Source organism: Strix aluco, chromosome 31, assembly GCF_031877795.1.
Source record: "Strix aluco isolate bStrAlu1 chromosome 31, bStrAlu1.hap1, whole genome shotgun sequence".
Classification (NCBI taxonomy): Eukaryota; Metazoa; Chordata; class Aves; order Strigiformes; family Strigidae; genus Strix; species Strix aluco.
In genome coordinates this window covers 1048688-1074305 of record NC_133961.1, presented here as the reverse complement: position 1 = coordinate 1074305, position 25618 = coordinate 1048688, and the positions used below count along the sequence as shown (strand labels likewise).

Genomic DNA, 25618 nt, shown 5'->3' with positions numbered 1-25618 from the left:
CTCACATGTTAAACACCGTTTACTGATGGGTTTAGATGAGACAGAAAATTGAGGACTGTAGGACTCCCTGTGCCATTTTTTCACAGGTTCCAGCCCATGGGTCCTGGCTAAATACCCAGGATATTTGCATTCTGGCTGGCTAAACCCAAACAAACGAGTAAGGCAGCCTTCCCTTTCCCTGCTGAGCTGGAGTGCATTACTGCAACCCACAGGGAGCCAGCTACCTTCCAGCTCAGAAATGACTCTGTTTTACTGGCAGAAAATATGCTGGAAAGCCTGGAAAGATCTCAATGCAATTTGGAATGATTTGGGATGAAGAAGATATAAACCACATATTATTTTAAGTAATTAGTTGTAGAAGAAGAAAATCAAGTGAAACAAAGCATTTCCATAACAGTGAGCAATCTGCTGAAAACAGACTACCTATCTCAATGGTATTAAAACAGAAATTGTGATAGAAAAGTCTATTTATTCATTTTCGCATGGCTTCTCTGCCAAATAAATTCAGGATTCAAATCCTTGATGTTCTTGCTATGACCTGGACAGTGCTGAACCTGATTTTCCTGCCTTGTAGATACACTATTCTGAAGCTATTTGCTGCAGCTCCTCCACAGCAGCTTGTCACTGACAGTTGCAGAAGACCAGCTTGGACAGACCATGTCCTCAGCCAAAACTGACATGCTGTTGCCAACAAACTTTAATTTTGCCACCTTCTCAGCCACTGTAATTGGAAAAAGGATTTCTAAAAATAAGCCATGTCAGCTGGCAGAAAGAGAATAAAATGAATGTAAAATATTAAATGAGACCCAATTGGGAGGTTGTATTTTTCACTTAAACATTTATATCTCTTTTGCCAGTAGATCTTTGATCACAGACCCAAACAAGGGTCAGACTATGTCAAGCACTTGGATAACAAGCTGTCAAACATCATCTAGGCACTATTGAAAATAGAAATAAATGTGACCTGAATGCCCTTAAATTTGGGGAAGTTAACTTCTTCAGCTTTCAACTCTGCAGTACAGTCTACTTTTATCTTTGTTTCAGTGGAGAAGTAATAGGTCCATATGGCTGCTATAGGGCACAGTGCCTTAGAGCTGCTGTATTTCACATGAGAAACGTCACCACATCCTATCTGCATTACAGTTATTCAACGTCTCATGACAATTTTTGCAAACATTTGGTATGTTTGCTTTGCTGTACTAATCAAATTCCATTTCAAGCTCCTTCTATTTCTACTCTCACAGCAGTTTCACATGGAAGATGAGATATTTCTAAAATACTGTGCAGCAGATGTTGTAACTCGGGAGTGGGTGAAGTAGGGCCAGGAAAATAAAAGCAGGGAGCTATGAAGAGTGAATTTTCCAGGTTTTTGTGTTTATTTGCTGTGCTGTATTATGTAAGTGGCTTATCCTCTGTGCCCCAGCACTGCTAGCTGTTGAAAGGATATGTTCCCAGAGGACTTCCCAGAGTCTAATTATTTTTTGTTGGAGAAAAGCGCTGTGAAACTGATGAAAAATGCCACGGGAAGGGTGCAAAGTTTTATTAGTCTTTCAAGGTCTGATCAGAAGGCCACTGAAGTAGAAAAAAAGACATTCCTAATAACTTTGGTGGACATTGAATTGGACTTTTAGTCAGCCCTCACTCACTGGGTTGCATGCATTTGTCATTTCCTTTGCTCTGTTTCAATGTCACTACTTGCAGCCGAGAATTCCTGGGCAAAGCAGTAGTAGGCCAGTCAGAAGGAATTGTTTTCTTTTACCAGCTACTGAAATTATTTTTTCTTTGAACTCAAAAATTACTTTAGATTACATTTTTATATTACAATAGCAGTGAAAAGTTCCGAAAAAGATCATGAGGTTCGCAGGTTTAGCAGCGTAAAACTATAAAGGAGCATGTGCTGCAGACATTTACAATCTGATTAACAGACATCTATGTTACTCTGGTCTGGTTCTACTGCAAAGAGTTAAAGCTTCTGGAGGCTGGTGGGTTTCTTGTTCTGCCATCTGAAGACAAGAGAGGAAAGGAAAGAAAAAAAAAAAACGGTCACAGCCAGTTAGCCACAGTAGACTGAGTTCTCAGGAGCACATCTGCAAATTAAGCAGATAGATTCCCCTCCATCAGGCTGTCTCTCCATGCCACAAGCCCCCCGTGCTGTCAGAGAAGATTCCTCAAAGTGCTCACATTTGAATCCCAATTACATAGAAAGATTTCGGAGGACACAAAAGACCCCTATCAGTCAGGTACGTCTAACTTATCGTTTTGCCCAAAGCAAACTTGGTTGATACACTTAGCGAATGTTTTGAGAAACACTATATAAAGATTTCTCTCCTTAAGCCTGTTTAGGGAGGACTTCAAAGCTCTGGGAGTGTCTGTGTATGATTTTGATTGTGAAGAATTTGGGAACAGCACTTGCTTCTCAGGGGTATGCTTTTTCATTTTGCAAAAGGAGACCCTGCAGATCAGTCAGAGAAAAAAAAAAAACAATATACAATATTGCAAAATAAATGTACTTCTACTGTAGATATCTGTGTTCATGCCAAGTTAAAAATAACTGCAAACTAATGACAGAATTTAATGGTCAGCACTGAGCATTTACCAACTAAGACTCCATGCTATCCTGCAATCCATTCTCTGTGTCTAACCAGTGCTGTTCAAATACTTTTGTGTAAATGAAAGGTGCTCTGGGTTTGCTACACTTCGTAAGATCTAACCATTCATTATTTGGTAGCATTCAAATTACTGTGAAAGTATTATGAGTAGGGTATGTTTTTAATGCTGATAAATATTAATATGAAATGTCACACTAAACAACAGTACTGACTATTCGTTGTTCTCCTGGTTAAAATGTTTTTGTTGCCTAATCAGGTAACAGGCACAGCACATAGGTGAACAAACAACTACTACATGGGGTCAAAGAGAACAGTAAGTAGTAAACACAGTCTGGGAGTGACTCGGTGCCTAAACATAGTCATCTAGTGACATTTTATAAACCCTAGATTTACTAGGACCTAAGACACAGGACCTATGGGAGGCTTGCTGCCTTCCAGAAGACAAGAAGAATATCCAAAGGTATATGAAATGTCACTTGGTATTTAGGCGCCTGAATCCTACCCTTTGTTTCTGAAACACGTTCATCCTATACTTCTCAGTGAATATAGTTCCTGAAATAATAACCCACATACAAAACTGCAACTCTGTCCATCTATTTCCATGCTAAGCACATTTCAAATCGCATTAGTTACTGCTTTTACAAAGCACCTTCTCTCTTCATGTGCTTCTTCTGTAAATAAATCTCCCAATGCACCTATCTAAATCTGAATTTCCTGTAATCTCTTCTTGCCATACAAACAACTATTAACTGAAAAAAACCCCAGTCCAAAATCATGTTTGATTTTAAAATAAAATAGGGGAGAAGATCCTTTTTTCTTGCTTAGCTTCTAGCTCAGACCTCTACAATTCGCTTCTCAAACACAGGGGTTATAAAAGTAATGCTGAGATTCTTATTTATATAATCCTTGAAGCTTCATCTTTTATAAAAATACCAAATATGATGAAGCATGACTGAAGTCACCGTAACTGGTAATTGTTTATGTAACTCCACCCTTCTCTATTTATCTGTCTTTACTTCTCATAGTGTCTTTTCCCCTCTATCTTGAGCTGCACCACAACAAAAGCATTTGTCTCCTTCCCTTTGCACTGGCACTGATGTTAATCCGACTCCACAGTGACAAGGTTTGGAGCATAAGACCACAAAAAAACTTTAAACTTTTTGGTTATAAGGTGAGATTTCTACCTTTTGGGCTCCCTGAAGCTGCTTAGGGTCAGATGAGCATTGGTCCAAAGGAATCCGTGGTGTTGGAAGGTTAGAGGTGGAGGTCAGCACAGCCAAAGCTCAACCACGCTGCAGTAACACACCATAATTAGCATGAAACAACCTGGAAAGCCAAAGCAGTTCCAGCAAGTGCCTAAGGAGCTACTTCCATCAGAGAATCTAGGATAAATATTCTCTCTGTCACTTACTGAACTGCTTGCTTATGTAAAGTTCAAGAAATATTAAGGGATGACAAGGTGGAAGTGCGTTTAAGTGTGTTTATTTAACCAGTAAATTGTGTCTATCAATCTCAGTTTTAATCATTTTCATTGGTCTTTTCCCCACTCTGTATCTACAACAGTCTCTTCAGATAGGATACTCAGAACTGATTATCACTCCGTATTTGGGAAATAGTCTGTGACATTGTGGACACTAATAATTGTCATACTTGGAGATTCTTGAGGTATATGTAAGAATATAAACGAATGCCAACATTTCAATTAAATTGTTCACCATTTTTAATACTCTTTTTAGACTTTAAATATAGACCAGCGGTCAAATGTAGAACACTAGTCTTACAAAATACAGAACACTAACTGCAGACGTGTTCGTGGCATCTTCAGACATACTGCTTTTCTAAAGATCCTGTAAAAACAAAGCAGCTTAGTAACCACATAATAGGAAAGAAGAGATGAAGGAAATCTAACACAGTAAACCCAACTTAGTGCAAGCTCCTCTAAAACCACCATTTTTGAATGGCTGTAAGAAACAAGCAGCAGAGATTCCTGTTTAGCATTATCACCTGAAGGTAAATAACTTGGCAAATCTTTCTTCATGCAAATAATAAAACCTGCTGTGTATACTGACATGCTCAGAACAGGGTTCACTAATTTAATTAACTCGTAACTGAACCTGACCTGCAGTGCAGTACTTCTGAAAAGGAATCTAAATGTAGAAAAAACTACCACCTTCAGGGCAGAGGAATCTAAATGTAGAAAAAACTACCACCTTCGGGGCAGAGGCACTGGGATTGGTTACACAGTGAGCTGAACTTGACCATGATCTCTGGATGATTCCACACCATGCAAAAAGATAACACAGCTATTCCATGGATTCTTTTTTAAATAGACTCTGCATGGCTGGGCCTGCGCTGTGTGCTCTGGCCTAAGCACACCTGACCAGGCTCACCTACCTTTGGAAGCATTTAATGGCAGATCCCTATTTTAGCACAGCAGTTTGCACACCAGTTTGTGGGCAGGCAGCACAGGAATGTGGGACAGCAGTTCCTACTGCGCAGGAGGACATGCACAGGCAGCACTTTGATGCAGTCAGTGTCACAGCTCCCAGATTTTAGTGACTCTACACTATGTTGTTCTGGAGTCCCCAGGTTTTAATGTCACATAACTAGAAGATACTGACCATTCCTTAAAAAAGAAACTCTATGTGTCGTGGTTTTGTTTTTACAGTAAAATGAAAAGCAGAAGCAAGGAAAATACGAATCCTAAAGATTTTGAAATGAGGAATTATATTTTAAAACGTAGAGGTTTTATTTTACTTCAAATATTGTATTTGAAAGCTACTTCACACTTTTAAATTGTGGGGATCTGGCAAAAGCTGACAGAGAACTTGGATGTTTGCTAAAACACAGAACTCTGCTGTCACGGAAGGGCAGTGCCAGTGACCCTGGCAGTTGTGTCCCTGCCTGGTGTCTGTGCTCTCCAAAGCTCCTTCAGCGTTGTCATCCAGGCTAACTACATAAACTCTTTTAGATTTTTGAACAAACAGGTAAAAAAAGACACCCCTTGAAACCTACTCACAAAAGCACGAGCAAACAGCAAAGATAAAAAATTTGATCACGCTGTGGAAAGACCTGGCAGCAAGAGTGTGTGTGTGTGTGTGTCCCCCCCAGTCACCCTGCCAAGGCTGTTCAGCACAAGGGTGCAAGATCCCGCCCGGCGCCTCAGCGATACCTACGTGGTTCGAAACGCAGCCGGCATCGGCTGAGCCCAAATGTCTTCCACAAATCTCGACGTTTTCCTGGTAAACCTGCAAAATGTTCAACTGAAGGTCGCGCTCGGCTCTGTAGCGGCTTCCTCCAGCTCCCTGACTGCTCCCAGGCAGAGGCCGGCCCGAGGGAGTTCCCCACCCTTCCCACACGCGGGGTGCCGCTCCCGGGGAGCCGCCGAGCCCCTCGGGGGGGGGCCCAGGGGCCGCGGGGCCCGCGCCCCTTCTCGGCAGATGCCGCGCGGCCTGCGGCGGCCTGCGGCCCCCGGGCGGCTCCAGCCGGCACCCCCGGCAGGCTCGGGGCGAGAGGCGGGCAGGAGAGGGCCCGCCTTGTGTCACCCGGCCCCGCCGCCCCACTCGCCGCCGCCTGCCCCTCACCCCGCCGGTGCCGCTTCCTCAGGCCGAGGCGCCAAGCGCGAACTACCGGCCCCAGCAGGCCGCGGGGCCGCCGTCGCCATGGGAGCCGCCGGGCCTGGAGCGGCGGGGGGCGGCCCGGGGCCGGGGGGGGGGGGGGGTGGTGTCCGTGCTGCCAGGTCCGGAATCCCGCGGAACTTCAACCCACCGCTTGCGTGATTCACTCCTTGAGATGCAGAAAAAGGTCTCTTTTCGGGTCTCAAAGCGGCAACTGAAATGCAACTTTAATACGATTTATTCAAGTAAACAACTCTCACAGAGTCAGAAGCATGTTTCATCTGGTTTTGTGGGTTTTTTTTCTCAGGTATTGACCACAGTATGGCCCAGTCAGCAGAGGAAATGTCCCTGCGGGTGGTATCGACCGTCAATAATTCGTCCTTGCTTCAGCCGGGCTTCTCCCTCCTGAATTTTGATGGGCATGTTTTCTTTTTTGGGCAGAAAGGATGGCCAAAGAGATCCTGTCCCACTGGTGTTTTCCTCCTCGATATAAAGCAGAACGAGCTCAAAATGAAACCTGCCTTCTTCTCTAAAGACTCTTGTTACCTCCCCCCTCTCCGCTACCCTGCTCTTTGCACGCTCAGAGGCAACGCGGGGTCTGAGGAGTACCAGTATATCATCCATGGTGGGAAAACACCTAACAATGACCTTTCTGATAAGATTTACATTATGAGTCTGGTAAGCAAAAGTAGCAAGAAAACCACATTTCAATGCGTTGAGAAAGATCTAGGTGGAGATGTCCCCGAAGCTAGATATGGGCATACAATTAACGTAGTTCATAGCCGGGGAAAAAGCATGAGCGTTATATTTGGAGGGAGATCATATACTCCTCTTGCACAAAGAACCACTGAAAAATGGAACAGCGTAGTTGATTGTTTCCCATCTGTGTTTCTCGTTGATTTTGAGTTTGGATGCTGTACGTCATACATACTTCCAGAGCTTCAAGATGGACTTGCTTTCCACGTTTCAGTTGCCAGAAATGATACAATTTACATTTTGGGAGGCCATTCGCTTCAAAATAATACCAGGTCCCCCAGCTTGTACAAGCTAAAAGTTGATCTCCCGCTAGGCAGCCCAGCCGTGACCTGCACCGTCTTGCCAGGGGGGATATCTGTGTCAAGTGCTATAGTGACTCAAACCGGTGACAGCGAATTTGTCCTTGTCGGGGGCTACCAGTCTGACAACCAGAAACGGTTGCTGTGTAACACCATAGTTCTGGAAGACAGTAAGATAGAGATTGTTGAAAGGGCAAGCCCGGACTGGACACCTGATATTAAGCACTGCAGGATGTGGTTTGGCTGCGATATGGGCAAAGGGTCTGTATTGCTGGGCATTCCAGGTGCCAACAAACAGTTCATCTCAGATGCAAACTACTTCTACATTTTGAGATGCAAAGGAGCAGAAGAGGACAAGGAGGAAGAACTGGCAGCACAAATTTGCAGTCAGACATCGACCGAAGACGCCGGAGACTCCACTCCATTTGAAGATTCGGAAGAGTTTTGTTTTGGTGCTGAAGCCAATAGCTTTGATGTTGATGATACTGACACTTACAATGAAGATGATGAAGAAGATGAATCAGAAACAGGCTACTGGATCACCTGCTCTGCCAGTTGCAATATTGACATTAACACCTGGGTCCCTTTCTATTCAACAGAGCTCAACAAGCCTGCCATGATCCTGTGTTCCAATGGGGCAGGCCACTGGGTCCACGCGCAGTGTATGGATCTCTCAGAGACCATGCTCCTACGTCTCTCAGAAGCAAACGTCAAGTACTTCTGCAACAAGCACATTGACCTTAATAAGGGGCTACAAACTCCCAAAAAGGTGGGGCACCTGAAAAAGCAACCCATGAAGCCATTGCGCAAAAAGAAGACCATGAATTTAACAACGCCAGCGAAAAAGTCCTTTCTTCGGAGATTGTTTGAATAGATTTACACCGCGGGTTTGTATTCACCTGGGAGGAAATGAAATCCCAGTCAAAGACAGCTAGTAATGGTTGAAGCAGAATGGGTTATTGGAGCTCGAAGAGATCTTTTTAGTTAATTGATTTCAATTATTTCAGTATTTCAGCTACATTTCAAAGCTCATGAATTGTTTTTGTCTCTTAACGTGTGTTTTTGTAATATCCCCATAGGAACCCCATCACAGAGGGCACTCGGCGAAGGCACAGCCAGATGCTGGTAACTGTGTGCTGTATTTTATGCTCTAACTTACTCCCCAGTTATCCCCAGTGAATTTAATGGAACTGCTGGTAGGATAAAACATTATCCCGTGTAGGCAGTGCTGTCAGCAGCTGTCCATGAAGAACATTATATTACCCATTTTAATATTTTATCTTGGTGAGTAGTTCTAGAAATATTTGGCCTAATTTATAGCTGCATTACTCCAATTTTATGTTGGTGTAATGAAATAAAATTAGACTAATTACTCTGGTTTTAAACTAAAGTCCCTTGTGTCAGAAATAATGAAATATTCAGACACTGAGGGTCAGTTTTCTTCAGGGACTTCCATTATGGAAAGCTTACATATGGAACATTTAATTCTGGATAATTCATTTTGATTTTGAGAGGTATCGAATGATTATATGTCAGTTTTGGCTACAGTTGTGGCATCTCATCTCATAGTAAAAATCAAATTGCTTTTTTAAACCACTGTGCTCAACAACTGCTTTGTGTTTGTATTTTTAAAAGTCTAGTAAGCTAATAAAGTTTATAAGAAAAGTGGCTGAATTTTTTTCACTTACTCATGGGCTAAATCAAACACTGTAAATCCCAAAGTCTACGAAAGGATGGCATGTGTGCTTGGGAGGTCCATCTGAAGTCAGATAAGGGGTCTAGCTCCACAGCCACCCCATGCTGTGAGCTCCCATCGACTTCAGAAGAAGTACCTTCTGATGAACAGGACTTTCATCATTTACTCCAGGTCCTCCGCTATGCATTTCTTTCTCCGCTCTCCCAGGGTGACTGTGTAGAGTGTGAAAGCTTAAAAGTGCAAGCTGTAGTTCAGAGTGACTCATTGAGCCAGTGGAGCATTGTGAGGGTGGAAACAAATGCAGCTGGCTGCTGAAAGCACAAGTTGAAGATTGGATTCAGATTGAAAAGGACATTGTCAAGGTTGAATAGCCCAAGAGTTTACTGAGGTTTTTTGCGGATTCCTTTATTGGCTATTTGTAAAACCTCATCATTCTTGACTTTATTTTTTATTTTTATTACTGCTCCAAACATCTTTTCAAAAAATCAATACCATCAGCTCAACATTAGTGAACCAACAATAATAGCTCAGTATTCACAGTCCAGCTCTCATGCTGGACCCCTGAATAAAAGAAAAACAGGAGCAGCTCTCAGCCATTTGATCACTACGTGCAGATCCTGAGTGGCCCCTCCTTTACAAAGCAGCATGTGTGGCACAGTATTCCTATCAACACAGATGTGTATGCACCATACTCCCCGTAAAACCTTCACAACTCAACAGCAGAGGAAGGTAAAGGGCAACAATACAGAGTTTCCATCTCCAACATTTTCATGTGCTGAGGGAGGTTCTAGTCTGGGTAGAACTTGTAAATGGGAAGTAGATCACCCTGACTCCCCTCACCGGTTTGATACTGGTATAAATTCATAGATTACAATGCCAGCTTCCCGATTCCTCTGTCATGCTACTTTACGTAAGCTTAGAGTATATAGTGCTATATGTTTTTCCAAGGAATAAATGAGTATCGTACCCATTTAAGTCCCTTCAAACTAGTGAAATTCAATAGTCAACATCCCCTTTTGTAGGTTAGTCATAGGTCTTACTCAGTTGACTTATTAAAATATACATTCACCATGCACTCTTCATAGACTTCATTTACATTAGCCAAAAAAAATTCCGCACCAATATTAAAGCCACATCATCACAACACCAACAAAGAGGGACACTATATTCCCAGAACAAAACTCCACTCCTCATCCCTTCACCATCTGATAACAACAAAAGACTCCCCACAGTTACTGAACTCCCTGGCAACGTCCAGTCTGTGTTTTTGCCTGTTACCTCTCCCAGTTACTGTCATTATCTCAAACTCCTTAGACCCCACATTGTGTAACAAATTTGTCTGCTTGTGCAGAGAAATAAAAGGATGGAAACATTTTCCAAAGGGAAAGCTCGACACTGGCCTAGCAGAAGTGACGTTCAGCCCGAGATAAAGCCTGGTGGCTCAGGCACTGGAGGTGCGGTTGCAGTGTGTTGGGAGCATCTCTGAATTTCCAGAACTGACTCCTGCAGCCGCAGTGACTCCCTGAGCCCAGGGGGGCCAACAGCAGGTACGCTCGGCATGCGGCAAGCACCAGCACACATTGTGGCCCCTTCCAATTCTTACCTGAGTTGGTGTTCTTTACTTTAAGACTGTGGCTATGAAAAAAGCAATTCCCAGTCAGACTTTAAGATATTCCTGATCGGGCCCATACCATTAGTTTATTGTATGCGTGAGCTGTGGGGGTTTTTTAACGTATGGTTTATTTGAGTAGGAGGGAGAAATTGCTCGGTCAAACCATGTCCCAGCCTCACAGTGAAGGGCAGCACAAGCAGCGTTAAATCACAGCTCAGAGACTGTAGTCACTGCAGGAAGAGGGAGTCATAAGTAAAGGAAAATATAATATACCAAAGGACTCAAACAGAAAGAGATACATGAACATCAGCCTGTAAAGAAGACACTTGACATAGCATTCAAGACTTCAGAAAGTACTTAATTCCCTGATAATTCTGATGACACTTTTGAGTCATGTACTTGTTAGACCATTGATTGTCTTCAAAACCAGATAATCAATACAAGATGTTTCTTCCTCAGGCAGGTTAGAATTAGAAGATAAAATGAAGTAGATTTGAGTGCAGAAGTAAATCACTATTGTATCTCCATCCAACTGACCTATGTGTTTTGTAACCACAACAAGCAGCATCATGGTTCCCAGCCACATTTTAGTAACACTATGTTGTTATTATCAGCTTTTATGAGAATAATATATGGATTTTACTGCTATTGAAAGGTGCTTGGACCATGAAGTACATGATTAATCTGCAGGAAAGGCACAGATTAATCTTAGTGGTAGCACTAAAGCATGTGTCATAGTTTACAGTGACCCACTGCACCAATAGACCATCGAAAGGAGTGGAAATAATGCAACTGGGAGCTCAAAGCAAAAGAAAAAGATTGAATTCAGAATGAAAAGGAATCTGTAAAGTTTTTTACTGCTAGACTCAACGTATTAAAGACAGAAGGACTGGCTTGCTTCTTTTTTTCCATGGTTGGTGGCTATAGCTCCTTCTGTATTTGATTTCCTACCCTATCCCACTTCAAACAAAACAAACTTCTGGGAAGGGATAGAGCAACAGCCTCTGAAAATCAAATTCCAGTTTGGTGTCTCTACTTAGCCTTTCCAAATTGTGACACTGAAGCCCATTTTTTCTTTTAAAAAAGCAAGACAGTAACCTTATAAACCTTCCAGTTTCTCAATACATACACATATACAGGAAGAAGAGGACACCAGCCACTACCAGAGGTGTGCAGGACCTCCTTCAGGTGGTAGTTACTGTGCATCTCCCTGTCCACTGGCTCAGAATGCCCATCTTCAGAGGAACAGCTGGGCATTGAAAATACACCTCTTGACCTCTCTCCCAGCACTGCTTTGAAAAGGTGCCAATTAAATTCTTCTTAATGTGTCTTTTTGTATTTTGGACAACATTAAGCTTCATGCAGAAGGTAGAACAGCTCCCACACTTAGGACTTACAGCTGGTCAGCTGCTTGAAAATTATGCCGTATTCGGTCACCTAAACCAGTACTCTGAAGTAGAACAGTGACAGGCCTCATTATTCTTCATCTGATCCCGATTCTGATAGGAATACATGGAAAGTAAAATTCAGCCAGTTATTACAGATTTAGGAATAAAGGAGTTAAATCATCCTAATTTACCATAACTCTCTGAGGCTTGGTTTTTTTTGTTTTATATGGGTTCTGTTTTTCCCATCCAACATTTTTCTTTCAAGATCAGATGAAAGAACTAAGTTGGTGATATAAAGTCCAGAAATTAGCTGTCTAATTACCTGATTGCACAAGGAAATCAAGTAGCTTAATTTGCTCATCATTAATTCCATCCAAACCAGTTGGTTTACGTAAGTATTTAGACCCTGGGATATCATCGCAGGGAAGAAAGAAAGATTTTCTGAGGTGGAATAAAGGGAAGCTACAAATCATGAACTGAAAGGTAGACTGGAACTAGTCCTTGCAGTTCCGTCTGTGATGAGGAACCAAAATTTGATGCAAAGGATGCACAGAAACCAGTCAAGAGGCTTAACTTATTAGCATGGGCGTAACAGTGCAAGGCTGATTTTAAACAAACACTGGGATGGTATTTGTAGATGAAGCAAAAGCCATTTACAGACTAAATAAAACTGGTTTAAAATTAGTTTAGTTTTCTGTCAAAACAGTTGACTGTGAGGAAAGGTACTGAAAGGACTGCTGAGACTCCCAGAGTGAATTCCATAACAGGGCCGGAACCACGGCTGTCTCTGGGTGTTAGAACAGCCTAAATATGAAAAGCATCCACAATTTGAAAGAAAAGTAAGACTGTCACCATGAAATTATGTGCATAGTTGAAAAACTGGTAAGAAATACAAAGCTGGAAATTTTATTTATAAGACCTTTATTTTAAACAGGTTTCATGAATTAAGAAACTGTAATACAGTAGGAAAAAGTAAAATTATGAAGCCATGCTGTGAGACAAAGCACAGAACTCAGTGTAGTCAGAAATTAGGATGCTGTAAACATCTAGAATTTGTTTCTGAACTACCTGACTAAAAGTCAGAGCTGATTTGCTTAAAGTCAATAAAATTATTCCTGTGAGGAAAAAAAAAAAAATGTGATACCAGAATCATGGCTTCTAACATCATTTCATAACATGGCAATTCACAATACAAAGCCCTTGAATAAAACCAAACAAAACAAGATACATAATGTGATTGTATAAAACCTACAGGCAATACAATTTCAGAACAAGAAAATTACTTACTGTGAATTACTGAACGATTTCTACCGAGTATTAACGTAAAAAAGGAAATGTGAAGGTTTGAAAGAGTACCATGAATAAAAGTGTCTCCATTTTTCTAAAGCCTCTTCAAAATCAAAAAGCTTAACAATAGAATGCGTAACCAAATGCAGTCAGAATTTGTTTACCTTCCAGTGCATGGCTGTGTGCAGCTTTGTTATTTTATCCCTGTTTACAACAGCTTAACTGGCAGGTACCTCCCCTGTCAGTGCCATGTGTTCTAATGAGTTCAAAACTCTCCAAGAGAGTCTCTTCATTTACAGAAGCTGTCAACAATGGGGAAGAAGTTAAGCTAGATTCAAGTCTAAAGAAATGAAAAGTAAAGAAAAAAAAATACTAGCAGTTCTCTGTGTCAACTATCCCGCCCAGAGCTGGTAGAATGTGAAATGTGTCTTAATAATATTTCACGAAATACTTTCACGTGTCACTGTATTTCTCTGTCCTCATCTAGGTTCCGTTCAGTCTGACGAGTTACCCCAGGATATAAACCTCACCTTGAGAAATCATACATCCATGGATAAAACCTACTCAACCCTTTTGAAGGCAGTGAGACGAATCACTTGCTGTTACATCAGCAGCTTGTTAAAGTGAATTTGGAATTTGAAAATGTGAGTGGAGCCACTGAAATTACATGTGCAAAATGAGCAAGGTCTGGCCTGTGACTCCAGTGGCACATATGCGTTGCAATGCATGGGTCCAGATGACTTGAGGGTGAAATTAAGGCAGCAAAAACTGTGTATACCACTTAAATGGAGTGACAACCACCATGAGGTGAGTCAAGACTGTTCAGCTAGGCCCTAGGTTATTCAAGCAGAGTCACGAACAAAGCGTAAGGTAATACAGTTGTCCCAAATATACATACAGAGAAAAAGGAAAGTGTGCAACTATTTGCATAATGAAATATATGTTGACCAAAAATGCAAATTATAGCTGCATTTACTGCTAAAGGATGCTCTTTATACCTGATATTTGTACTCCCTGGGAAACAGCTGCACTTTTTCTGCATTTATTGGTAAAGAATGACACTTAGTAAACCTGGTATTTATGCTTTATGGGAAATACTTGTTCTGTTCAAATAATTGAAAAAATAAATTAATCTAGAAATGAGCACTTGTTAAGTGCAGATGTACGTGGTACACCACGCAAAAGTCGCCGTAGTCCTTATGACTGCTTAGACAAGCAAATGTTTTAAGTAAAAGGCATTATTTCCAACGGCAAATTTTGATGTAATGTTAAGCTATGTTTAAAGAATTTTAAAACAAAATCCTAAATTGCAGAATACTTTAAAAAATAATATTGTAATTAATACAATCAAAAGAAAGGCATAATCAGAATAACACTAATATTTGTACTAACACTTAACTATTTTCTCATTGTCCATAAATGGTAAATACCAGACCCCCAAAGGTACAGTAAATAACATGAACAAGATACCATGAAACAAACCTTAGACACTTGATTCTTTAAGTTGTTGTTCACTTACACTCACAAACCAACTTCTGCCACATCAAAACATAAACCAAAAAGAGGAGTCTTTTAGCTGCGTGCTTTGATTGTTTCTGCATTTAATCTTGTTTCAGAAATATTCCTCCAAACACAGTAATGCCCTAGCTACAGGTGCAAATCTGAAAGGCTGGATGATTTGGGGGCATCTCAGGTACTTTTGAGTATATTTAATGAATATGTCATTGAATTAAATTCATATAATTTTAGTATTTGAATATGCTAAGTACCACTTCAGAAAGGCAAATACCACTAACAAAACAGTTCATCTAATATAATATGGAGGAATGCCAACTAAACACTGGTGTAAGAATGTAAAATACAGTATGCACCAATTTCAAGACAGCTCCTTGCTTTTTAACTGATCTTGTATGCCACCTATCCTTGAGGTTAATAAATATCATTCCTCTTTTACAGATTTGGAAAATGAGACTGTGAGCGTGGTGTCTCCCAGGTGTGAAAAAGCTCGGTCTCACATACAGCTGGGGCACACCAGCAGCGGTCAGTGAAATAGCCTAAGAGAGAAGAAGAGAACACTGGCAGGTATCTGATCAAGGTAATACCCAGCTCCTGAGAAATGGGTCTGCTGTGACTAAAGTGGCGAAACTGTGGGCCTGCTGGTATTAATGATGACTTACTGATGACTTCAGTGAGGGCAGGAACTCACCCAATAAAACTCTACTAATACAAATTATACTGTAACCTGAAGTTACCATAGAAATCTGAAATGCTCCTGAAGCAACAAGCTACACAGCAGAGCTGGAATGTACTTTATATAGTGAGATAACCACAAGGCACTGTAAATCCTGATTTAGGAGCACAAGTCCAAGTTTGCCTTTTAGAGTAAGCAGACTACGATAAAAATATCTTTAAAAAATTCCAGTTACTTTTCCTATCTCTTCATATAGTAAATTAGCATGGTGACAGCACCATCTGCTCCTAAGCAGTACTACAATATAAATGTTAAACAGTAATATTTTTTAAAGTTTGTGAGATCAAAGTTTGCATCTTTAATCAGTATTTTATACAAAAATAACTGAACTTTATCCCAAAACAATTACCCAAGTGTCTCACTGACGAATCTTTACTTATAAAAGCCAAAGGACCGTCAATAAAATAATCAAACCCTCTTTAAATAGCAAAATAGTTTTAAAAATGCAAACAGAACAAATAGCCACGCTCCCTTTTTCAGCAACTGTCATAACTCTCCAGAATCATATTCATTCCAAAATACTACTTTATATAAAGCCTCGTCTACTTTGGCTTTCTCACTTATAAACAACACTCTAAGACCAAAATAAACTGAAGACCCTTCTTTGCAATTTGTTTCTGCTTTCACCTCGCCTAACAACTGGTAAATGCACCACTGCGTTGCCTCTTGGAAACTCCCAACAGACACGGTGTTTTTATTTAACTCCACTCAGCACCTTTAACAGGGAGCCTAAAAATGATCGTTTCAGACTTCCCTGTACCTCTAGAGGCCTGAAAAAGAAGCTGCCACACCATCACAAACTCAACACCAAATGCACCATTTAGAGTTCCGCTGAATCATTGCTTTCCAAGACCTCCAGTGGCAGGGAGTCACCTAAACTATCCTCTGGATCAATGGTGAAGCCCTGGCTTTTTAATGTTTTATGAGCATTCATGAACTTCTGGAGGTACTTAGAGGTATATAGCCAGTGATGCTTCAAGACATCCTCCATCTCATAGCATTTGGACTGCCTGGCATTCATTTTTCGAAACCTCCTGAACAGTTTATTTCCAGACTCATTTCCTTCACTTGCCCAGGCCCCAATGGATCCGTCTCTTTCAATGATTTCAGGAACATGAGCAAGGGTTTTGTGGAAATAATTTGTAATCTTGCCTTCATACCTATACTTGAACTTTGTAGATAGGAGCTCAGCAAAACGCTGTGAATTGTAGCTATATTGGCACAGCAACTCTGGACACTCCTTGGCAGGGCATGAGGATCGCCACACTGGCTTCATCTTCAGATAAAGGTCCATTAGTTCTTTCAGGGCTTCATGCCTTTCCTCACACTTTATTAATTCACATACTGCCTCTACTGTCTCTTTGGACATGAGCTTTCTAGCAAAATTTCCACTCATCCTCATCATAGGCTTCAAGTTCATCTTCTTTCTGAGGTGTTTGTCAAGAGTCAACTGCCACCTCTTCCTCTCCTCTTTAGACACATCAGGATTCTTGTAAACTTCACCAATCTCCATCTGGAAAATCCTGTAGAATTCTGTTGCGTTGCCAATGTCGCAGTGCAATGCATCTATGGAGGGAACGGTCTCAATAAAAGGTTTGGCTGAAACACCCTTCACTCTGTCACGGAGCTCATCAACAGATTCGTGATATGGGTTGGACCTCCATATTTCATATCGCTCCAGATTTTCCGCATGGCTCCTGGTTATGGAGTGGAAGACCAAATTCTGGGACGCCTCCAGGCGGGTTGCGTCACACAGGGTACAAATGTAAGTGGAACCTGAGGCCTCCAGCCCTTCCACTTCCCGCACAAGTTTCTCATCATATCCTGTACCCCTAAAGATGAATTTGAATGTTCTCAGGATGCCTCCCATTTCAAGTAGCAGTTCACTGTTTTTCATAGCCTCTCTTTCTGCTATGAGGGGGCTCAGGATTGCTGTCAGAGTTTCATGATCCGATTCATCAGCCAGCATAAGGCACAAGGGCTTGCAACACAACTCTGAATTGGGCTTTACTTCTTCAAAGATCCGCTTGCTTTCCTTCCCAAGTGCTATAGCAATGTTCATGACTGTGAAAGAAAAGCGAACAGCCTTCTCTGGGACAGCAGGCCCACTTCCATGCTTCTCGCTGACATCTCCCATTCCATCACAGGACTCTTTTACTACCACAGTGAAGGGACCGTTCAAATAGTCATCAAGGTTTTTTGCTTTCATGCCTTCCAAGATCTCCTCCTCCATATCCTTTAAGGCACAAACCAAGGCCGCATCATATCGAAATCTCTTTGCAATTGTGTCTACCGGGTAGTCATCAATTGAGAGTGGCAATCCTGATAGTCCATCTATAATTCCCACTTCTGTGTTAGTGGAAACATTTTTCAAGGGAGGTTTCCACTCAAATGGATGATAACCTGGTAGGAGGGCTTTCTCAGCAGTGCGAAGAGCATGCAAAGGCTGGAAGATCTGCCTCCCAGTGACAGCTTTTACCGTTCTATACATTTTATGATATTGGCTACAGCTGAGAAATGTGTTGACTCGGATTGCGAGGCAGACAGCAGGGTGAAGTCCTGACCCCCTCCCTTGCATTATAGCCTCCAATTCATCTGCTTGTCTGTGTTCATTTTTTGCTCTTAAAGCTAGCAGGAACAAAGTCATGCATACAGCCTTTATATCGCCACCCTCTTCTTTCTCAGCAAAAGCCTTGACTTGACGTTTCAGTTCTCTCAGACGATGTTTCTGAGCTCTCCTGGTCAAAGACAGGAGATGCTGCCTCGGTCGGCCACCTTTATTTATGTGGCAGTAGAGCTCCCTGTCTTTCATCTCCTTGTGGCTGGAGAGGTGTTGGCCATATTTTCCATGCAGGATCTCTTCATCACATTCTTTTACAGGGCATCTTATGCCCAGGCTATCAAGGACGTTCAGGAAGGATTTCACTGGGGTTACCAGATCAGTAGGGAAGCAGGGATACCAGCAGGAGGGGCAATAGCTGCCCATAACCTTGATACATTTAAGGATGCAAGTTCTGCAAAACAAGTGTCTACATGTTGTTTCCACTGGATCTGCTAAAATATGCTCACAGATCTGGCAAGAGATGGATTTAATGAAATCTTCTGGGTAATCAACTGCAAGCAGCTTGGTGCTGAGATGTATATTCTTGCAATTGACAAGCTCTTTCATTAAATTTTTGTTGTTTATCTGGGCTTGGTTCTTTACACCTCTGTTTATCCGAGCACGTTCTGCCATGGTCTTCACACGTTTGCCGTGTTGTACACTGGGTGGCTGCCTTTTTCTCTTGACTCCCCGACTGGTAGTGCGGCACACATCACAGTTTGGGGAGTGGGGTTGCCACTCCATTGTGCTGTTCCTAGGAAAATATACTTCACATGGAGTATTACTGAATTTTCGATGGATAATACTCCAGCAGTTGTGACAAAATTGAGTGGGATGGATAGTATCAACATCCCCTCGCACATCAATCTTAAAAACCTTAGCAATAAGGTCTGGCCAAGAGGTTGCTTTTTTCTCTTTCTTTCTCAGGAGCCACAGAGTTTCATCATCCACCGGCCCATGCACTGGATGAGTTCTCTTGTAATGATCAGTTTTAAATGAAACTCCACAGATGCGGCAAAGTTGCTTCAGATTGTTCTGATGAGCTTTACTGTCTTGTGTTTTCATGTCATTGGCATCTTTCTCAAGTGCCTGCCTGTCGCCCATTAAGTCCATCTTTTCTCCTCTTGGCACTGCCTCATCTTTATGCAGTATGATTTCCTTGTTTGAAGAAGTGACCTCTTCTGCCTGATCTTTGTTTATGTGCTGGCTGTCATCAGAAGGTGTTTTTTCAAATGATCTCACTTTAAACAGCTTGAATTTCCATTCAGAAAATTTTGTATATGGATGCTGAATTTCTTCAGGCAGGTCCATTTGTGATGCTACGGACATCTAGAGTCTGGCAGAAACCAGATCACCTGAAAAAGAGAAAGAAGCTCTAAGTTAGCTTATCTTCCAAAATTAATAATAATGCCATGCCTTTTAATAGAACAGAACTGAGAAATGCTTTGAAAGTGAGTTATTCGTCCAAGTCACCTCCTGAATTGAGAGGCCCACACACGGCTGTCCACTCAGTATCTCAGACAAGTACCCAAATGTGTTTTGACTTTGATCTTGAGGCATCCACATGTCTATTAGATCACTGGTGCACCTTACATAAAGCCATCAGTCATCTGGTAGGAATATCCAGATCTGCCCCTTCCTTCTTATACCTGACTGAGCTTACTGTAAGTAAAGCTACTAGACAACAGAATTACATCCTGAAAGTTTGGTGACATTTTTATATGAAACTGAACTCGATTGGTGTCTGAAAGATAGAATTTTGTCTGCCTCAAGCTATATTATCTAAACCAGAAAGACCACTGCTCTCACACCACTTGTTAGTCCTTGACCCGATCTGAAGTGTCTAATAGGTGCCATTCTCCATGGGCAGAGCAGCACATACTACTCGATCCCAGTGTCGACTCAGTTTTGTGAGGTACTTTAGCATGTGCTTAATGTATGTGAGTACCTCCATTAAAGCAGAACTGTATCCTCTGTTGATGCAAAGTGCTATAGTTCCCCGGACAGGAGATATGGCAATTTATACTGGCTGCAGATTTGCTCAACAGAAAATCTGTTTAAGTACCCTGCTGAGAACTCTCTCTGTAAGGATTACTGGTACCGGAAAGCTGAAAATGTCTGTTCAAATTTGACCCCAATTCTAGCTTTCATAGAGATGCAGCCAAAAGTAATATCAATGTGGTTGCCATGGAAATATGGTATTGCATAAAAATAAATAACAAGACTTTCACCTCAAACACTGAAACTTTTTGCCACTGCATCAGACTTAGAAAACAAAATTGTGTGGAAACAACCGAAGTGACTAACAACCTATTTTTCATTACCTGGCTATGAGAAGTGCACAAAGTAAACAAACAGCATAGAGAAGATTAAATTATGTTTTCTGATTTATTTTGTTTCTACTGATCTGGTTGGTGTGAGTAATAAAAAAGAGGAAGACTATACATTAAGACTATATACTAGAACTAGAAATGACGTGGGTATGGCTGTGGTTTCTTTAACTGATTGTGTCGCCACTTAGCAATTCACACAACTTGCTAAAAATCTCAGCTCAGTGCGTACTCGGAAGGTGTCCTTCAGAAGAAATACATCCGAGCCATGGTCTAAAGGGATGATGCCCAGGGTGTTTCTGAGATTATTTCATTTATAACCTTTCAATACAGCATCATCTCAGTACAGTTTTTCAGAGTCTGTTGGGAAAAGACTACATGCTTTGATTAAGTTCCAGACCCAGAGTGACGTATCAGTCTGCTCTGCTCTTTCCTTAAGAGCTGTGTTTAACTTCAAAATCGTTCATTAGGCCTTGGCAACTAAAATTTAGGTTTGTTTTCTTCCCAGCCTCTCTTCATTTCATCCCACTGAGAACAAGCTGCCCATACTGCTGTCTCCATCTGCCTGCATTGCTCCATCCAGCTGCCGATACTGCTAAATCTCTCTCTCTGCACTGTGGTCCCCGATGCACTGCGGTGTCCGTCACCGATCCAGCCTGGCAACGTGCTTGCTTGTGTTCTGCTGTTCAAAGATCTGTGATGTGCAGCTGTGCCCAGATGTACTCAGAGCATTACTACTGGTTTGCTTTCTTGGCTGCATCCTGTGGCAAACTTGGTAAAATCTCTCCACTGAGCAGTAACCCGTTTGCCCCTGAATAGTCCTGTGGTCCTATTACCCGCAGAGTGAGTGAACAGCTAGTTGTCCTATACTGTCCGAGGATCCTTTTCTTCTACGTAACACCCTATGCAATTTTGTGTAATTTCACCATCTCCAGCAGCACCTTCAGAATCTCCGAAACCATGAGCAATGCCTCCTCAGGGCAGTATCTAAGTCATTGTAAAGAAACAGCCAGCACCAAGTACATTTAGGGCAAAATATTTAATACTTTCTCTGCTCTTCTAACCCTTTGACCAAGTGCCACCGTAGTGCCATACTCATCTCCAAACCCATGACCTAACTCTTGCTATTAATCACCAACTCCAATGAATCAGACAGGGTTTACACCTGCTAAAGAAAAGTTCAAGCATTCTTTTCCTTTTTTCTTTTTTATTGAATGTGCCCTGAAAGAAATGAATGGCAAAGAAACCCTCTCAGGTCACCCAACCTTCACCTTCTACAGTAGATAACAGGCTACTCATCAAACACTTTTTTTGTGGGGTTTTTTGCCTAGCTCCCAGGCAGTGGAGATTTCAGCAGCTCTCTTGGGAGAGCTAGAAATATTCCCAGTGCCAGGAATATTTCCTGCTACTCAGGCTAACTTTGCCTGTGTCCCGTTATTCTAGTTGGGGGTCACGCCGAACAATCTTTCCTCTCCCTGCCTGCCCCACTCAGATTCTTATGGAGCAAAGCCCTGGCATGAACCCCCAGCTGTAGATATTTGACTCCAACAGCTCTGTTCAGTATCACCTCTTTTTATCTTGAAAAGGGAAAAGAAACTCATTTTCTTCCCAGATCACAATATTTCATACATTTCTGAAGATGAGCAAGATTGCAATACATTTACTGACATCAAGGAAGACCTTCCTTTCTAGGTAGTCTCACCGACATGAACAGAACGACCTCTGAGATGAGGAAGCACATATAAAATAAAATCATTGACTTGCACATTAAACCAGAAAAGCAACCAACACTCAGATGTCCTACAAGCATCTGGGATGCTGTCATTAAAACTGCCTACCTGTAGCTCACTGTCAGTTTGTAGAGCTGCTGCTATGTCTGCCCAGTTTGCTCCAAATGTCAAGCTCGCTTGCTCTCTCCTGCGTACTCTCGCTCTTTCTGTGTTGCCTCTGCTTTTTAAAGACACTGCAGTGCTGTTTATCTCACTTTATCCCTGTCCCTCCAAGCTCCTACTACCACCCTGGTGCTAACCACAGGTTACTTCAACTAAACACAATACAGAACTCTCAAATCCAGGTGGCACCTGGCAATTTATGAGGCTTAACCACAAAATTCATATAAACAAGGTCTTCTGAGAGACTCTTGGGCTCTGAGGTAACTATGCAGACTCTGAGGAGCACCTGCACTGTTTTTTAACACAAAGTTTTGCATTTGTGTTTCTTCTTTATCATTTCAGAGCTGGTTTCTTCACTGTTAATTCTCAGAGAGGAGAACCTGTGTCTGTTGACACCACTGTCCCACATCACTGAAGGCCAATGGCCCAATTCCTCGGGTCAACAGCAGCCAGGCTTCTGGGGTTTGGGTGAATTGACAACGGGGATCACAAAACATCCTTTCTTCTGATACCAGTGTTTAATTTTCAAGAATATTACCTCTTTGGTGATGTACATCCAGGGATCTGAAGGCCCTGGGCAGGGAGGACAAATCATCAGTATAAAAGTTAGCTATATACATATTGAGTAACTGGTAGATACTACACCAGGTACACACCACAGGTGGCACAAACAGTCGGCAGCAGAGTCTCTTTTCTGGAGAAGCCCAGTTGAACACCCATGCTTAGTTTCCACAGAGCAACTGCCTCAAAAACTGACTCAAAGTGGAAAGAAACCAAATTCTGTCACACCACAGCACCCTGAAAGATTTCAGTCTCCACACATAACATTGTGCAAAAATTCTAGCGAGCCATCAAGTCCTTCCAAATGTGAGCATAAGTTAACACTCCATAAGTAGGCATCTGCAGTAGCAGCGTGACTACATAAACACCTACCCAAGCTTTTCCCTTTCTCAGGAGCCTTTGTGATCCTGCAGGACTCAAATTCATGTGCAGCTGTGCCCAGATGTTCTCAGAGCATTACTACTGTTTTGCTTTCTTGGCTGCATCCTGTGGCAAACTTGGTAAAACTTTGCACACTCTTCCCTGACAAGGTGGCTATGAGGGAGGCCACTGTGCTTTCAGTGCAGCTCAGGATCTCCCAGTCAATGCAGCTCCTACCTGACAGCATCTTACACGACACTGATGGCAGCCAGAGGAAAAATCAGCAAAAGCTGTAATATTTGCCATTTTCTATAGCTAAAAGAGGTGAGAGGATTCCCTCTGATTTCACAATGCTTTCAATTCTTAGAATCACAGAAACATTTAGGTTGGAAAAGACCCTTAAGATCATCGAGTCCAACCATAAACCTAACCCCTCCAAGTCCACCACTAAGCCATGTCCCTAAGCACCATGTCCACACGTCTTTTAAATACCTCCAGGGATGGGGACTCAACCCCTTCCCTGGGCAGCCTGTTCCAGTGCTTGACAACCCCTTCTGTGAAGAATGTTCCCTAATATCCAATCTAAACCTCCCCTGGCACAACTTGAGGCCATTTCCTCTTGTCCTATCGCTTGTTACTTGGGAACAGAGACCAACACCCACCTCGCTACAACCTCTTTTCAGGTAGCTGTAGAGAGAGATCAGGTCTCCCCTCAGCCTTCTTGAGGCTAAACACCCCCAGTTCCCTCAGCCTCCAGACCCTTCACCAGCTTCGTTGCTGTTCTTTGGACCCACTCCAGCACCTCAATGTCTTTGTTGGAGTGAGGGACCCAAAAACTGAACCCAGTAATCGAGGGGCGGCCTCACCAGTGCCGAGCACAGGGGTCAGATCCCTTCCCTGTCCCTGCTGGCCACGCTATTGCTGATACAAGCCAGGATGCCATTGGCCTTCTTGGCCACCTGGGCACACTGCTGGCTCATATGCAGCCAGCTGGCAACCAACATCCCCAGGTCCTTTCCCACCAGGCAGCTTTCCAGCCACTCTTCCCCAAGCCATTCTTGTAAGATGCTGTCTTCAAGACGTGGTTACTCCTGAGTCTGTGTGCCACACGAGATGCCAACAGTTCTTCAGCAACCAGGTGTAATGATTCATGTCAAAACAGGTAATGTATGGAGCAAGTAAACAAAGTATGTGTGGAGTATGTAATGCATGGAGAAAGTAAATAGAGTTTGGTGCCAAACCCTGATATCCTTGCTCAGATTCTGACTTACGCAAAACCCTAAATGTGAAATAAATTCCAATCAGAAACAACTGAATGGGAGTGTCAGGGTAGGGTGGAACAGAAATTATAGAGGTTATTCCAAGCCAAGGCAGTGTGGGACAAGGATGCCATGGCTGAGGCATTTGCAGACCTCTGAGAACATTAGATGGCTAGGTCCTGGGCCCAGCTCTTCCGCTGTCCCTGTTTTGTCTGGGCATCCTGACAACCTGCCTATTTTTACTATTCACTCCCTATCATTTGGAGAGACCTTTTCAAAAACATCAGATCAGGCTGCAATACCAGATATCAATCAGAATCACTCTCTGCAGTCACATGCTAGTTTCCTCCCTTATCTTGAAATGGCAGACACGGCTCCCTGACAATATGCATTGTTATTATCGAAGGATTTGGGGCTCTTTGAGAAGTCGTTTAGCAAATCTCCCCCTTTGGGGTGCTTATTCAAAACTTCACCCAGGTAGCTGGCTACCTGCCCCGTTCCCCTGGGAGCCCAAGTTCCCGTGCAAACGGTTGGTTACCAAAGGAGCCACGTGAGCATATGTAAGCCTAGTCAAGTGCTTTCATTCCAAAGTACCCAGGAAATCACCTTGAAAAAATACTGTCTTGTAGGGATCCTGCAGGCACGTGAAGGTTTTAATAGATCTCGAATTGCTCCGGCTTTGGCTGTGGTTTATGTCCGTATGAGCGTAATTGCTCAACAGTTTGAGCTGCGCAGATCCAATGCTGGAAAATGTTTTCCTTGTGCAACTGGCACCACCGAGTGGGGAAAAGCATTTTTGCACTGGTTTCTGTTACAGCAGGGGCGTTTATACGTGACTACGGGCCTAAGCTTCCCATAAACCATACAGATTTGGAAACTGCTCTAACTAAAGGCATTTCATTTACACTTGGAATAAAAACTCCAGATACGTTCCTTGAATCCTCCGTTAAACTAGGCTGGACATCAGTCCTCTGGGTACCTTACAGATTGCTAAAAATAGTATTTTTCAGTGATAAAAAACTCTCCATCTAAGGATATCAGTTTTGTAACGATAAATTTCCTCATTTTGCAGCTAATGAAAGTAACATACAGCTGGTTC

At 42.3% G+C, this 25618-nt stretch overlaps 3 protein-coding genes across 8 annotated transcripts in view; 1 reads left to right on the top strand and 2 right to left on the bottom strand.

The window, feature by feature from the left end:
* IFTAP (intraflagellar transport associated protein) overlaps positions 1 to 6283 on the bottom strand; it is a 44201-nt gene extending 37918 nt beyond the window's left edge. For 2 of the 6 annotated variants that reach the window (XM_074809797.1, XM_074809792.1), the window contains exon 1: positions 5786 to 5925. The gene's annotated coding sequence lies outside the window, so the exon portion shown is untranslated. Of the gene's footprint in view, positions 1 to 3793; positions 3902 to 5785; positions 5928 to 6193 lie in introns of those variants that run through there. The other 4 variants (XM_074809795.1, XM_074809794.1, XM_074809793.1 and 1 more) reach the window with 4 other exon arrangements.
* Positions 6284 to 6547: 264 nt separating this feature from the next.
* Positions 6548 to 8948, top strand: RAG2 (recombination activating 2). The gene has a single exon (XM_074809790.1). It carries the CDS (start codon positions 6548 to 6550, stop codon positions 8153 to 8155), a length of 1608 nt encoding a protein of 535 aa, XP_074665891.1. The 3' UTR covers positions 8156 to 8948.
* Positions 8949 to 16335: 7387 nt separating this feature from the next.
* On the bottom strand, positions 16336 to 19531 carry RAG1 (recombination activating 1). Its single transcript, XM_074809786.1, has one exon. It carries the CDS (start codon positions 19444 to 19446, stop codon positions 16336 to 16338), a length of 3111 nt encoding a protein of 1036 aa, XP_074665887.1. The 5' UTR covers positions 19447 to 19531.
* Positions 19532 to 25618: the final 6087 nt, after the last annotated feature.

Bases quoted from the DNA above. Each gene is read 5' to 3' on its own strand.
- RAG2 (XM_074809790.1), top strand. From the start codon at position 6,548: ATGGCCCAGTCAGCAGAGGAAATGTCCCTGCGGGTGGTATCGACCGTC.
- RAG1 (XM_074809786.1), bottom strand. From the start codon at position 19,446: ATGTCCGTAGCATCACAAATGGACCTGCCTGAAGAAATTCAGCATCCA.